Source organism: Pongo pygmaeus, chromosome 19 (assembly GCF_028885625.2).
Source record: "Pongo pygmaeus isolate AG05252 chromosome 19, NHGRI_mPonPyg2-v2.0_pri, whole genome shotgun sequence".
NCBI lineage: Eukaryota > Metazoa > Chordata > Mammalia > Primates > Hominidae > Pongo > Pongo pygmaeus.
This window is the reverse complement of record NC_072392.2, coordinates 87,675,375-87,691,722: the sequence shown is the minus strand read 5'-3', so window position 1 is coordinate 87,691,722 and position 16,348 is coordinate 87,675,375. Positions and strand designations below refer to the sequence as shown.

Here is a 16,348-nt window from a genome sequence, read left to right as displayed (position 1 = left end):
AAACAATAAAAAGAATCTAATTAGACAATGGGCAAAAGATAAGCACAGACATTTCACCAAAAATATATAGATGGAAAATGAACACCTAAAAACATATTCTACATTAGCCACTAGAGAAATTGTAAATTAAAACTACATATAGGCTGGGCACGGTGGCTCACGCCTGTAATCCCAGCACTTTGGGAGGCCAAGGCAGGTGGATCATCTAAGATCAGGAGTTCGAGACCAGCAGACCAGCCTGGCCAATATGGTGAGACCCCGTCTCTACTAAAAAAAGAAAAAAAAAAAAATTAGCCGGGCATGGTGGCAGGCACCTGTAATCCCAGCTACTGGGGAAGCTGAGGCAGGAGAATCACCTGAAACCAGGAGACAGAGGGAGGTTGCAGTGAGCCGAGATCACGCCATTGCACTGCAGCCTGGGCAACAAGAGCAAAACTCCGTCTCAAAAAAAAAAAAAAAAAAAAAAAAAAAACCTACATATATATCACTACACATCAGAATGGCTAAAATGAAAAATACAGATAATACCAATTGCTGGCAGAGATCCAGAAAAACTGGATTATTCGGACATTATTGCTGAGAACATAAAATGGTACAATTACTCTGGCCAATAGTTCAGCAGTTCTTTCAAAACTAAAGATGGGCTTACCATATAACCCAGCAATTGCACTATTGGGCTTACACCCGAGAGAAATGAAGACCTATTCTCATGCAGGAACTTATGCATAAATGCTCATAACAGCTTTATTCATAATAGTCAAAAATGGAAAACTACCCATATCTCCTTCAAAGGCTAAGGTGTTGAACAAACTGTGGTATAACCATACCATGGATGGGTACTTAGCAATAAAATGCAACAAACTATCAATACATGCAATTACTTAAATGAACCTCAATAAAATTACATTGAAAAAAATCTCAAAAAGAGATGCATGATTTTGTTTATACAAAAATCATGAAATAACAAAATGGCAAAGGAGAACAGATTGGTGGTTGCCAGGGATTAAGGACGGAGATGGGGAGAAGAGGTGGGTGTGATTATAAGAGGGTAACATAAAAGAGTCTAGTAATGTTGCTGTAGTGAAGTATCTTGATTATAATAGTACTTAGGCAAGACTTACACATGTGATAAACTTTACAGAGCTACACATGCACACACACACGCACGCACAAATGAATACTTGCATAGCTGGAGAAATTAAGTTCTATGATTTGTGCTACTGCCACTTACTTGATCTTGATAATGTACTATAGTTGTGTAAGATGTTAACTTGGGATGGGGGGGAGTTTCGCATGGCCTGGGGAAAGGGATCTATGGGACTTCCCTGTACATTTCTTTGCAACCTCCTGTTAATCTACAATTATTTCAAAATAAAAAGTTTTAAAAGTATATCCCATAAATTCCTATACAGGTAGTAAAAGTAGGCCACATATTTGACTGTAAGCTCTTGAGAAACCAGTCAGAGAGGAAACAATAGTAATTACACAGTTCACAGGTCTACGAGAAAAAGAAATTGCTCAGAGAGACCCAAAAAAAAAAAAGAAAAAAAAAAGAGAAGAAAAAAAAAAACAATCTTGATAGCAAGTATGGGAAGACGGATCTTCCTCCTGCAGATTCTAATGAAAGGAACATTCTATCTTGAGTTTAGACTCTTGAGCTACAGTCCAGAACCCTGAAGAGTAGCCCTCAACTCTACTTTGTCCTTAAAAATTCTCCAGTGGAAAGTGTCTGTATACTGCTTCACGCAATGCAAGGACCATCGGCTTTGTAACAGTCTTACAGCAGACATGATCCTATTTAAGAACACATTCCAACACTAGAGGGTGCACTTCCTGATAGTAGATCACAGCTAAGATCAAAACCCATTACAAAGGGAGGCACTTTTGTAGACATGAACAAAAGCCTTACCAACTCACTTTTCCATTAGGATGCCCTCTCTTTGCCCTTGCCCTGTCTCTCTAACACCTCTATTGTGAGTTTCCTTGGAATTTCCATTCCTCTCATGCAGATGCCTTGGTAGGTGGTTGTACCTCCAGCTGGACAGGAAGTACCGTTCCCACCACACGGAGACAGATAAAAAAAATAAAAAAAATAAAAAAAAACAAGAAGGAGACATCCTCGCAGAGAGGATGTCATTTACACAACGTCCTTCACTAGGACTTGAGCTGACTTAGGGATTTGGGCCAAAACCTCAGCTAATAAAAAAGTGTTCCTTTACCTCATTCTTCCTTCTGTTTATATGGGACAGAATTTAAGTGTCAGGATGTGGGTCCTCACCAAATACCATCTTTCCATCTCAACCCAAGTTTTATAGTAGTGGTTTTCACAGGGATTTGCCTGTTTGCTCCAATCTACAGGGAAAAGGCAAGGAAGTTCACATTCAGGGGCCTTTCTGGCCTTACATAAAGCCCCATCTGCCAAATATATGTGACATTCACTTCCTACTCAACCAATAACTTAAGACACTGAGTTCAAAACTACCCATTCAATGTAACTGACTGATAAGATGATTATTTCAGGTCTCAGAACAGTGAGCAAATGGCTTCCCCCTTAAAGGGCTCTTCTAAAGTCAAGGCATTGCTCACCAGTCCAAAAATAAACCCCCAGGAGAAACCTGAAAGTACAAGGATTTGGATTCAGATGATGATCTTGCCAACTTACGTGGAACTGGTCTGAGGTTGTTCAAATGCTTCTTTTGGAATTTTAAGGCCAGGGTTTCGCTTCTTGCCTATGGGGAAAGACAAAAGGAAAAAGTTAAGGACTAAATCATAGCAAGATAGCAGAGAAAGAGACTGCGGCAAAGGAAAGAGCTGACCTGCACATGCAGCTCTCATGTCTCCATTCAAAGCGCCACTTCCTACCCAGGAAGTCTGTGAGTGTTAAGAACCCAAGCACTAGGTAGAACAGAGCTTCCCAAATACAGACTGTGGTCATGAATGAGGTTTTTCATTAGTCCAGGGGGCAAACATCAGGATGAGAATGCCAACTCTCTTTTCCTAGGAAGATCTGCCCTTTCTCCCCACTGAGAGTTTGTCATTGCAACTTCTTTTTTTTTTTTTTTTTTTTTTTTTTTTTTGAGACAGAGTCTTACTCTGTCACCCACGGCTGGAGTACAGAGGCACAATCTCAGCTCACTGCAACTTCTGCCTCCTGGATTCAAGCGATTCTCCTGCCTCAGCCTCCTGAGGAGCTGGGATTACAGGCATGCCCCACCATGCCCGGCTAATTTTTATATTTTTAGTAGAGACGGGGGTTTCTCCATGTTGGCCAGGCTGGTCTCGAACTCCTGACCTCTGGTGATCTGCTGACCTTGGCCTCCCAAAGTGCTGGGATTACAGGCATGAGCCACCACGCCCAGCCTATAAGCCACCATGCCTGGCCTTGTTTTTTTTTACACTATAATGGTGACGGCAGACACTTGCTTATAGCTTTTTTTTCTTTTTGGTGTTAGTAAAGGGTAGTCACCCTTATCTCAGTATTCCACTATTTTCTAAATCAATCTGTGAACTACTACAAAGTTAGCAATGGAAGTAGAATAAAAAATGCTTTTCCACTGTTCTGCCCTCCCCTTTTCCCAACCACCTGCTGTAATTTGAAAAACTTAGGAGAGGGATAGAGTAATACTTATTTACATTTTCCCTCTTCCGGAAAGGATTAAGATAACAGATGAGCTTATGCAAGGAGGTTATAACTTCTTCTTGGGCCAAATGGAAACGTAACTTGATGTTGATCATACCTGGGCTGAAATTACAACAGAATTTGGCTCAAATACTTTTGTTGATGAGTAAAAAAGAACAGACTAAGAAATGCCAGCTCAGGAAGCAGATCAGAGCAAACAAGGGCCTGGGGTTTTCCTCATCCATGGAGATCCTGTGTCTCTTTGCACTTGGCAGGAGAAACCAAGGGAGAGCTGGATAGAATGGCTGGAAAGAATGCTACCTCCTGGCCGGGCGCGGTGGCGCACGCCTGTAATCCCAGCACTTTGGGAGGCCGACACAGGCAGATCACGAGGTCAGGAGATCGAGACCATCCTGGCCAACACGGTGAAACCCCGTCTCTACTAAAAATACAATAAATTAGCTGGGCATGGTGGCGGGCACCTGTAGTCCCAGCTACAGTGGAGGCTGAGGCAGGAGAATGGCGTGAACCTGGGAGGCAGAGCTTGCAGTGAGCTGAGATCGCGCCACTGCACTCCAGCCTGGGCGACAGTGTGAGACTCTGTCTCAAAAAAAAAAAAAAGAATCCTACCTCCTTTCCCACCTCTTCTCTACATTGCAGATGAGCACTCAGAGATAACGTAAGCCCTGGATACGGCCCTGGATAGATCCTGAAGCTGCAAAGATACTTAAGAAATCAATTAAAATAACCTCCTTGCAGAAAAATGACATCCAAAGACTTCAGCGACTTGCTCCACATCACAGAGGTCAGCAACGACCCAGTCAGAATCAGAATCCAGGTCTCCTGACACTCAGGTGGGAGTTCTTTCTACTATCCTGCGATAGAAGACGTTTAGAGATGACTGGAGAGGGGCAGGTGAGACATACACGGGATTTTGAGTTTTAAAATACCCAGCTGACATCTGGTTCTTCCACGCACCACGCAACTTCCAGAATCACTTTTCGTCTGACTCAGTTTTCTCAATTGTAAAATGAGGAAGTAACATCAATACTCACCTCACTGGACTGATATGAGAATCAAAGCAGATAACACATATGAAAAAACATTAAGATACCTTAAGTAGCTGTTAATTAGATTCATTTAGGGAAATAATCAGTACCGTCTCTTTTTTTAAAAGTCATTTAAAAAATTAATGAAGAGAATTGGCCACATCATTATAGCCCACTATAATGTATAATGAAATTTTTTCTTTCTATTCCTTCAGAATCCAAAATCAGATCAATTCTGCCAAGTTGCATAAAGCCAGGAAAAAATATGCTTCGCGGTAATCAGCCTACAGAAAGCCTTTTATGACCACCTTCAGAATAACAGGCTTTCTCAATTCTCTCCTCATTTGGGTTTACTTATGTATTTTATAAGGTTCAAAACTCACCATTCACTTTCCTGCTCTTGGAACTCAAACAGCTGTTAAGGATGTTACTAAATTAGTCAGTTATTGACATCGCATAGAGCTTTCCTATGTACCAGGAACTATGGCTAGGTGCTGGACCCAGTTATGAGAATCCAAATAGATACATGACCTAATTCCAACAATTTCCATCCACGCACCTCAGCCAAACAGATAGGGAATGTTATTTTCGATGAGATTCTTCAGTGAGGAATGAATGACGGATTCAACTTGTTTAGATAACTATACAGATAACTACATACAAATTCCAGTACAGGTGACAAATAATTCACGTAATCCCAAAAGGCGACCCTACAGTTCTCTCAACGAAAACAAAAACTAAAGTAACATATATTTTGCCTATGAAAACTGGTCTCCAGTTGTCATTTAAGCAAACCAAAAGCAGAAGTTACTCTTAAATTCCTACATCTTTCTCTTCTTTACCTCTAACTCAGTTCTTACAAGATAGAGGTAAAGAGAAATAGCTATTTATCGAGAAAACCCCTTTGGAAAACCTTAATATAGCAAGTAATTAGTAGCAATTCTTAACAGCAATTAATTATTACACCATAACTTAAATCACCAAAACATCTATACAAAGAAATAGTAAAAAAGAGAGAAAGTTTTTAGCACAGAGACCAAAGGAATAAAAGACCAAAATAAAATAAAGTCTTCCAAGTGGGAGGAAAAGGCCTTTGATGCTCTCCCCGATCACTTTTACACCCAGCCACCCCCACAGCCCCCTACATCAACATCATTCTTACCCTGAATTTACTGCCTCCTAGTTGAAATTGCCAGCCTCCTGTCTCCAGACTCTAAACCCTTGACTACGTATATAAGTTGGACATCTGCATATCTTAAACCTAATATTTCCAAGTACATCAGCTCCTCAGAACAACGAGAAAAAAAATAGATCCAGGAGACACAAAACCTAGTTGAATTACAGTGTTAGAAAATACTCTGCCTTCACGTTTACATCAAATAAAATACAAATCACAAGCACACACAGCAACATTCTGCAGTTCACTTACTTGCCCATCTCTGACAGAGCAGCACAGTAAGAGACCAGCAGAGGCGACTCTGGTGAGGTTTTGGAGGCTGCAAGGAAGGCCAGCAGAGGAAAACCTAACAGAAGTCATTCTTCACTTAGCTCCAAAGACCACAGTTCAGCAAGGAGAAACAGAACTGAACAGACTCCACCCCCTCCTCAAGTTCGGATTGCAGCAAACCTCTGCAAGTTCATTGTTCCGAGGAAATTACAGCTTCAGGAAAGGAGAAGGGAAGTGGGTCCATGTGGACACCCAGGCGTGACATTAATCATTAACCAGACTTGGAGGAATAAATCTATAAATCTGGACAGTACCATGTTCTGCAGCTTTTCTATAAATACCTCTTTCATTTCTTAAAAGAAAGAAAAACAATATGTGGTCAGTTTCCAGCTGTGTTTACTTCACAGCAATCTGTTCCCCCAGGAAGGCAGCCAACACCTGACGCTAACATTGAACACTGTTAAAAAAAAAAAAAAAAAAAAAAAACATGGGAGGGAGCACTATGAATAATAAAGCTAAGTGGCCAACTATGTTCAACAGTCTTTGCCTTTGATATTCTAAAGCAAAGCAGAAAAAATGTCAGAAAAAAAAAGGCTTTCTATGATGTCACATGCTAGCAACAAGCCTTCTCAGAAACAGAGAATTCTGTAGATTTCTGCAGATTGCAACAAGCCTCGACTGCTTATTGGCACAGTCTGCAAAGGGTAAGCCTCATCGGCCTGATTGGGCATATGCAGCACTATATTGCATCAGACCCTGTTACACCCATGACTGTGTTCTCTGAAAAGAGTGTAGTCCCACCACACACATATATTTGCAAAATTCATCTTAAACCAAAGCAAAGCTAGGTCATTATAATCCTGGCCTGCAGCAAAACGGCACTGGAAAAAAAAATTTAAAAAGCCTTGCCAATAGTTAGAAAATATTTACCAGGCCACAGAAATGTTCGCTAGCTTTGACTGCACCGAAAATGATGGGGTACACGAGAGGTCTTGCACACACTCTGAGAGGGTAAGCACAAAGCACTCCTCTGATGTTCCTCATTACATAAAACAGAAGATTAAGTTCCACTGCCAACCCAAGCAGCATGAGAAGACCACGCGGTCAACAGAAGGTGGCATCGTGAAGATATGCTGATGCCTAAATATTTGTTAGCTTGGCCGAGGGTTGGGGGGCACGATTATGAGAGTTTATGATTATTGACACAGCTTCACAAAAGGATGGCAGTGTTTCCAGTGCCAAATTTATTTTAAAAATCTGTTTCCCAATACGAATGGAATTTCCAGCCAAGTAACTGGCAATCTAGAGGCCTTGGCTGCCCTCTCCTTACTACTTGCATCTACGCTTACGTTCCAAGGGTAGTTGGCAACAAAATCAGCAGTGAAGTATCATTCAGTGTTATTAAATTGCAATCATCATATGCAAAGCAACGAACGAAGCAGGGCAGGGGAAGAGGCGTGCAGGAAGAAAGCTGGCTTTGCAACAGCAATGTAAAAGTGAACAGGGACCCTGCCATCCTCCAATCTTCCAAAACCACTGGCTCTTATATACCACTGAGATTCCAACCACTGAGGACAAATCTCTCTGGAATTACAGAAAGTGTAGAGAAGAAAGCTGAAAAGCTCTTTTTTTTTTTTTTTTTTTTGAGATGGAATCTTGCTCTGTCACCCAGCCTGGAGTACAGTGGCACAATGTCAGCTCACTGCAACCTCCGCTTCCCGGGTTCATGTGATTCTCCTGCCTCAGCCTCCTGAGTAGCTGGGATTACAGGCGCCCGCCATCACACCCAACTAATTGTTGTATTTTTAGTAGAGATGGGGTTTCACCACGTTGGTCAGGCTGGTCTTGAACTCCTGACCTCGTGATCCACCTGCCTCGGCCTCCCAAAGTGCTGGGATTATAGGTGTGAGCCACCGCGCCCGGCCTTTTTTTTTTTTTTTTTTTTTTTTTTTGAGACAGAGTCTCGCTTTGTCACCCAGGCTGGAGTGCAGTGGTGCTATCTAGGCTCACCAAAACCTCCGCTTCCCACGTTCAAGCAATTCTCATGGCCCTCAGCCTCCCGAGTGACTGCGACTGGGAATACAGGCACGCGCCACCCCACCCGCCTAATTTTTGTATTTTTAGTAGAGATGGGGTTTCGCCATGTTGACCAGGCTAATCTCAAACTTCTGACCTCAGGTTATCCGCCCGCCTTAGCCTCCCAAGGTGCTGTTGCTGGGATTACAGGTGTGAGCCACTGTGCCCAGCTGAAAAGCTCATTTTAAAACCTGCAGTCAGTTTGATTTCAGAGTCAGAATGAATCTCCTAAGACCTTACCTTTGCTCATACTGTTCTTTCTACCTGGAGGGCTCTAGCTGTCCTGCAGAGAAGAACTCAACCTTCCAAATTCAAAATCTCCCTCATAGAACCTTCCCAGAGCTTCCTGAACACGACCTAAGGATTACTATCCACACATTCCTGCTTTCACATTCCAGCACCATACACTGGGCCTGCAACACAATATGAGCTCAAAGCAGGTTCCCTGAAACTTTGATATTTTAGTTGAAAACTGTCCACTCTCTCTAAAATAGATCTCCATGATCATCTTCCACTCATTTCCCGCAAACTTTTTCTCACAATCTAGAATTATGTTATTTTTGTATTTATTTATTTACTTTTGCATTTATTTATTACTTGTTTATCTACCTTTCTCCACTAGAATATAAGTTCCACGATGGCCAACGATTTTGCCCCGCACCTGCACATCATAAATATTTGTTGACCGAATGTTTGTTATTCTTTTCTCAACTGTTTTGAACATTTGTACAGAGCTCTTCAAAAAACAAACAAACAAAATGAACAACCAAGAACGGAATGGAAATTGCACAAACCTCTGCATCAATAAGAATCATTTCAAATCCCAGCTGTCCCACTTAGTGATGTAATGTTGAGAAAGTTTCTTATCTTAAACTAAGTTTCCACACCTGCAAACTGGAGATGATGTACAGTCTCCCCAGGTCATTAAGAGACTCGATTGACACAGTGTGTGTGAAGAAGCCTAGCAGGGTGTAGCATAAATACTTTCTTTTGTCCCTTCCATGTTTATGCTTACATTTTTAAAATATGAGCTAAGCAGAATGTTCCCTGGATGGCATCTTATTTCTTCAAATTCCGTGCTCCATTCTCCCTCTTTTGTGTTATTTATGCTAGAATTACATTTTTCAAACATCTCATCAATCTTGAATCTACCTCTCTTTGTGCCTACTGACTATGGGAACTTCTCCAGGTCTATAGACTCAGATTTCTGGGACTGAATGTAGTGAGTGCTTATAATTTTACATTGCCTCAGTATCCATTTTTAAACCTAAGTTAAACTATCTCATATCAGAAGCAGGGCTCAGTCACTCTGGACACGGTTTCTAATACCACACTCCACCGGAGTGGCTCCAAACCAGTGGCCAGAGATGAAACTTAGAGACATCTCTCCTGCCTAGCAGGCTGGCCTCCCTACTTTCCTGCCACTTCCTTTAAACAGACCACGCAGACATTTGCCCACAAACGTAAGGTGACCACCTCTCAGTCACACTGTGACCTCCTAGAACTAGTGCCTGCTTGCTTTAAACCCAGCAATTAAAGCTCCCTGCAGGAAACTGGGTAACGCCCTGTACCCAATAAAGACACTGGCTCACTGCTCCCTTCTTTCCCTCTCTGCATATGTGTGTGTGTGTGTGTGTATGTGTGCATGGCTTCCAGGTGTGTGTGGCTTCCAGGTGTGTGTGTGTGTGGCTTCCAGGCGTGCTGGGTGCCATATAGAGTCTCTAAGTGCTAAAAACTCTTAAAATCTCACATTGTAGTTGTGTCACTGAAGCCACACTTGCAATCCTATCCCTACGGGTGAAACTGCCCCAAAAGGACCCATGCAGGTGGGTCCCCTGCTGATGCCCTTTTGTCCAGGTCTCTCAGCTACTGGGAACAGTAGTTAACGGCTAAGTTGATAGAATGAGGCTTCAGGATCCATATATTTTTTTAAGTTTCACAAGTGTCTGAGAAATCAGCCACAGTTAAGTAGCCCTTGTCTACCATATGTCTATGTAAAGTTGTTTTGTGTTTGTTTGTTTGTCTTGTTTTACCGTTTCTCACTTTATGATGCTAACGTCACTTTCCTCCCAGGCTCTTGTCACATCCCCCACAACCCACCAGTTCTTTCTGATTACTAAGAATTAAATTCCAAGCTAGCTCCTCATTGTGTTATCTCTATCTTTGAGCTGAAATTGTCAATCATTCCCCAGGGTACACATTGCAAGGGTCAAAACTTTTTAAGATGCAAATTCTGCCATCGAAGCATCAGGAGATATGAAAACCCAACTCCATGATAACAGCGGGTACGTGTGATGTGCAATACAAGCATTGCACCCTGAAAGCAGGAGAGAAGAATCAAGACAAGCAACACTGAGAAATGGTCTCACATACGAAGTGGTATTTGAAGTGGCCCTTTGATTTTAGTAGGATTTAAGGGTACCTGAGGGTTTGTTATACTGTATGTCTTCTTTATATATTTAAATATTTCCAAAATCAAAGTTTAAAAAGACCATGGGTGGGATTTTGACAATCAAGACTTGGAGAGACAATAAGGGGATTCTAAGTAAAATGAGGATGAAATATCTATGTAAGGAGAAGCACTGTGGTATATTCAAAGAATTCTGAGTTTTCTACTCTGGACAAACTGAAAAGTGGTGGAGAGAGAAATCTGGAGGAGGAGGTTGGAGTCAGAGATCAAAATACTGTAACAAATATACTTTAAATTTCAGATGTAAAAGAGAAGTCATTTATGTTTTTCGGTAGAAGAATGTCATGGCACATCCATGCTTCAGGAAAAAAAAAAAAAAAAGATGTAACAAGATGAACTGATCTAATAATATCAGGATGTTTTGAAACTGTGCTACACACACACTCATGCATAAACCCACATACTGTCATGCCTTGATGTTTTATGCCTCCAGGTCTTTGCTCTTATTTTCCTCAGAATGTTGTTATTACCTGTTTTCCCCAGTCAACTGCGACACTCAGCTCAAGTATGTTTTTCTCCAGGAAGTCTTCCATGAAAGTCCCCAATACAATAAATACATTTCCTCTGTGTTGCCACAGTACCTTGAACCTTCCTATGCTGATTAAGTGAACCCATCATTTCATCCATGTCTTCCACTAAAAATGCAAGCCCTTTGAAGTCAGGGCCCATGTCTTCTTACCTATGTACAGAGTTTAAGTGCTAGACCCAAAAATAAGAGGAAGAGACCACAGCAATCTGGCTCACAAATAAGCTGCTTGAATTTTGCAGAGGCAAAATCTATAGGCTCTGGTCACTTACTGCATAAGAGGAACAAAGGAACAGAAGCGTAGTAGCAATAGTAGCTGTAATAGTAATAGTAGAAGTATTGCTACTAGTAATAGTAGTGATAGTAAAAATGACGCTCGTCATCTGGCTTTTCCACCCCCAAATGAAGTTAAGTGAAAGAGGAAAGTCAGGTCAGTGGGGGTGGCCAGTGGGGAAAGGGAAGATCATGAGTTCCAATTCAGATGTATTACATATAAGATGCTGCAGGGACGCGTGGCAGAATTCAAGCAGGCAAATGGAGCTTAATAGAGAGACAGGAGGAAATGAGTAGATCTGGGAATGACAAACAGAGAAGCAGAAAATTGCCTGAGACAGACAGGGAAACAAGAAGAACGAAAGAAGGCGGCCAGGTGCGGTGACTTATGCCTGTAATCCCAGCACTTTGGGAGGCCGAGGTGTGAGGATCAGTTTAGGTCAGGAGTTTGAGACCAGCCTGGCCAACATGGTGAAACCCCATCTCTACTAAAAATACAAAAAATTAGCCAGGCATGGGGCACACGCCTGTAATCCCAGCTACTCCGGAGGCTGAGGCGGGAGAATTGCTGGAACCCCATCTCTACTAAAAGTCCAAAAAATCAGCTGGGTGTGGGGCGCATGCTTGTAATCCCAGCTACTCCAGAGGCTGAGGCGGGAGAATCGCTGGAACCCCGGAGGCGGAGGTTGCAGTGAGCCGAGATCGCGCCACTGCACTCCAGCAGCCTGGGAGACAGAACAAGACTCCCTCTCAAAAAAAAAAAAAAAAAAAAAAAAAAAAAGAAGGGAAGGCAGCCAGCCAAGCTAAAAACATTTTGAAGAATCAGTGAAGGACACAAAGAATTACGTTCCTGTCAAAGGAGAATGAGCCAGCCTGTCCACCCGCTAATTGGGAAATGACCCCATTTTAAGAGAATAAAAGTGCTCAAATGGGCTTTCTTACAGCTTCATGTGATTAAAGCTAAAATAAATAAATAAATAAATTCTAGTAGACCTTTTATGTCATGTTAACAATTTGGTGTTGACTAACATGTTCTTAAAAGAACCTAAAAGCAAATCACAGCCAATGCCCTGAGTTATGTTCTAGGCCCAGGGAGAAGGTAAGAGGCAGGCAGTAGGGAACTCCTACTGTCTTGGTTCATCTCCTTCCTCATTTATGGGCTGCTTCACTCATTAGCATTGATCGAAAGGAAATGTAGTCATAAGGGTGTTAAAAACATCACCTTAAAATAAAAATATGGCAACGGGTTGCAAAGAAATTTAGTGGCATGCTCAAGCTTTTCAAAATACACACTGGGGTTTTGGTTAGGTTTTAAAAAATAAGTATTTTTTTTTTTAGAGATAATACTGAAATGTTTACGAGTGAAATGATATTATTCTAGAATTTGCTTCAAAAAAAAAGGCGGAGGGGGGGGATGGAGATACAGATAAAATAAGATTGGCCATGAGTTGGTCATTGTCAAAGCTGAGTGCTAGATACCTGGCAGTTATAAATACAGTCTACTTTTGATTATGTTTGAAATTTACCAAAATAGCCAGGCACAGTAGCTCAAGCCTGTAATTCCAGCACTTTGGGAGGCTGAGGCAAGTGGATCACCTGAGGTCTGGAGTTTGAGACCAGCCTGGCCAACATGGTGAAACCCTGTCTCTATTAAAAATACAACAATTAGCTTGGCATGTGGGTGGGCGCCTGTAGCCCCAGCTACTTTGGAGGCTGAGGCAGGAGATACACTTGAACATGGGAGGTGGAGGCAATGAGCCGAAATCTCGCCACTGCACTCCAGCTTGGGCGACAAGAGCAAAACTCCATCTCAAAAAAAAAAAAAGGAAAGAAAAAAGAAAAAGAAATTTACCAACATATAAAGATGTTCTTAAATAGTAACAGAATCACAGAAAATTCTGTTTCAATAGTTAAAGGAGTGGCATAGTGAATAAGAGGGGTGAATTTGTTTTTTTTTTTTTTTTTATGTGGAAGTAATGGATTCTTTTTTTCCTCTGGTCCAAGACCACAATTTTGGGTTTTTGTTTTGTTTTGTTTTTTGGTTTTTGGTTTTCTTTCTAGACAGAGTTTTCGCTCGTGTTGCCCAGGCTGGAGGGCAATGGCGTGATCTCGGCTCACCGCAACCTCCACCTCCCAGGTTCAAGTGATGCTCCTATCTCAGCCTCCCAAGTAGCTGGGATTACAGAAGTGCGCCACCATGCCCGGCTAATTTTGTATTTTTAGTAGAAACAGAGTTTCGCCATGTTGGCCAGGCTGGTCTCAAATTCCTGACCTCAGGGGATCCACCCACCTCAGTCTCCCAAAGTGCTGGGATTACAGGCGTGAGCCACCGCGCCTGGCCCACAATTTTAATAGCACTCTGATCACCTCCCTTTTAACCAAAGGAAACTCAAAGATAGTAACTTTAATTCAGCCAGCTGCTTGAAGACTAAGGGCTAATAAAAAAACAAAGGAAAGTTCTTCATCTGCAACCCCTCCCCGAGAATGCTATCAGTACAGGGTCTATTCTGCCTCTCACCCAGCTCCATCTGATTTCTTTGGAGCTGCACTCTATCCCGATGCCACTGGCCCTTGTTGGGGTACACCTTAGTACACCTTAGTTCACCTTACAAAGAGGCCTCTGCAATGCATGTCCCTGAGGATGTTTTGCATTATCTTACATAATGTTCTCTTTATAAAGACTCAGGGGAAAAAAAAATGTGTATCAGTAACAGAAAGAATTGGCTTCTCCTGCATAATTGATCAATTCCTGCCTAGAGCAAATGAGAATGATGTTTCCTTCCTTGGGTTAATGGCTAAAAAGCTTAGAGCTAAACTAGGAATTATATTCATATTCATTTCTGAGTCACTGTTTTTTTGCAGGTCTACTTCGTTTCTGTCTTATCTATTGTTTTAATAACATTTTATTATAGGATATTTTAAATGCAGGCATACACTGCATAATGATGTTTAGGTCAACTGTCACCTGGTGACATGGTAGCCGTCATAATGTCATAGTGCAATTCATTACACACGTTTGTAGTGCTACTGGTGTAAACAAACCTACTGCACTACCAGTCATATCAAAGTACAGCACACACAATTATGTACAGTACATAATATTTGATAATGATAATGACTATGTTACTGATTTATATATTTACTATATTATACTTTGTATTGTTATTTTAGAGTGTACTCCTTCTACTTATTTTTTTTTAAGTTAACTGTAAGACAGCCTCAGGCAGTGTCTTCAGCAGGTATTCCAGGAGAAGGCATTGTTATCATAGGAGATGACAGCTCCATGCATGTTATTATCTCTGAAGACCTGGGACAGAATGTGGAGGTGGAAAACAGTGATATTGATGATTCTGACCCTCTGTAGGCCGAGGCTGATAGATGTATTTGTGTCTTGGTTTTTTAAAAGGTTTAAAAGTAAAAATTAAAATAATTGTAATCTAGAAAAAGCTTAGAGAATAACGATATAAAAAAAGAAAATATTTTTGCACAGCTATACATTTGTGTTTTAAGCTAAGTGTTATTTATTACAAAAGAGCCAGAAGTTTTAAAAAAATTACAAAGTTTAGAAAGTTAAAAAGTTACAATAAGCTAAGGTTCATTTATTGTTGAAGAAAGAAAAACATATTTATAAACTCAGTGTAGCCTATACAGTGTTTATAATGTCTACAGTCATGTACTATAATGTGAGGCCTTCACATTCACCCACCACTCGTTCACTGACTCACCCAGAGCAACTTCCAGTCCTGGAAGCTCCATTCATGGTAAGTGCCCTACACAAGTGAACCATTTTTTATATTTTATACCACATTTTACTATACCTTTTCTATGTTGACATACACAAATATTGGCCATTTTGTTACAACAGCCTACAGTTTTCAGCACAGTCACACGCTGTCCCGGTTTGTATCCTGGGAGCAATAGGCCACATCATATAGCCCAGGTGTGTAGTAGGCTATGCCATTGAGGTTTATGTAAGTACATTCGATGATGTTCACACAACGACAAAATCACCTAACAATGTTTCTCAGAACTTATCCCCATCATTAAGCAACAAATCACTGCATAGGAGAAAATAAACAAAGTAGTTATAATCAACCCCTATATATCCATTTCCCCAGCTTCAACAATATTGACTCATGGACACTTTGTTTAGTCTGTATCCCAACCTCTTTCCCAGACATCAAATTATTTCATCCATACACTCTTTACCAAATATCCCTAAAAGAAACTGACTATTGAAAAAATAGTAACTGTAATAGCATTATCACACTTAAATAATTTCTTAATATCTGCTCAGTGTTCAAAATTCTAATTGTCTCACAAAAATCTCAAATACTTTTAAATTACTATATGTTTAAATCAAGATCAAAATTAGGACCATGCCTCATAAGCAGTTAAGTTTCTTAGTTCCCTTTTAATCAAGGGGCTCTCCCTTCATTTTGTTTTTCTTTCTTTTTTTTTTTTTTTAAAGACAGAGTCTCACTTTGTCATCCAGGCTGGAGTGCAGTGGCACGACCTTGGCTCACAGCAACCTCTGCCTCCTGGGTACAAGTGATTTTCGTGCCTCAGCCTCCCGAGTAGCTGAGATTACAGGCATGTGCCACCACGCCCAGCTAATTTTTGTATTTTTAGTAGAGATGAGGTTTTACCATGTTGGCCAGGCTGGTCTCAAACTCTCAGCCTCAGGTGATCTGCCCACCTCGGCCTCCCAACGTGCTGGGATTACAGGTGTGAGCCACTGCACCTGACCTCCCTCCATTTATTTTTGCCTCTCCCTTTCCTCTCCTCCCGCAACTTCATGCAATTATTTTGTTGAAGAAACGCATGCCATGTGTCCTGTAGTTTTTTCCACTGGATTCTGCTGCTCTTATCCCTTATTATTGACTCA

The 16,348-nt window shown here is 41.3% G+C and overlaps 1 protein-coding gene across 2 annotated transcripts in view; it reads right to left on the bottom strand.

Annotated features, from left to right (window-relative positions):
* MAP2K6 (mitogen-activated protein kinase kinase 6) overlaps positions 1–16,348 on the bottom strand; it is a 139,288-nt gene that overhangs the window by 45,636 nt on the left and 77,304 nt on the right. Inside the window, exons 1-2 of one of the 2 annotated variants that reach the window (XM_063656531.1) lie at positions 6,098–6,182; positions 2,663–2,729 (exon numbers count right to left, since the gene is read on the bottom strand). Coding sequence is in view for 1 of the 2 variants with exons in the window: in XM_054456819.2 (XP_054312794.1) it covers positions 2,663–2,729 (67 nt within the window). In the remaining variant the exon portion in view is untranslated. Of the gene's footprint in view, positions 1–2,662; positions 2,730–6,097; positions 6,183–16,348 lie in introns of those variants that run through there. The other variant, XM_054456819.2, reaches the window with a different exon arrangement.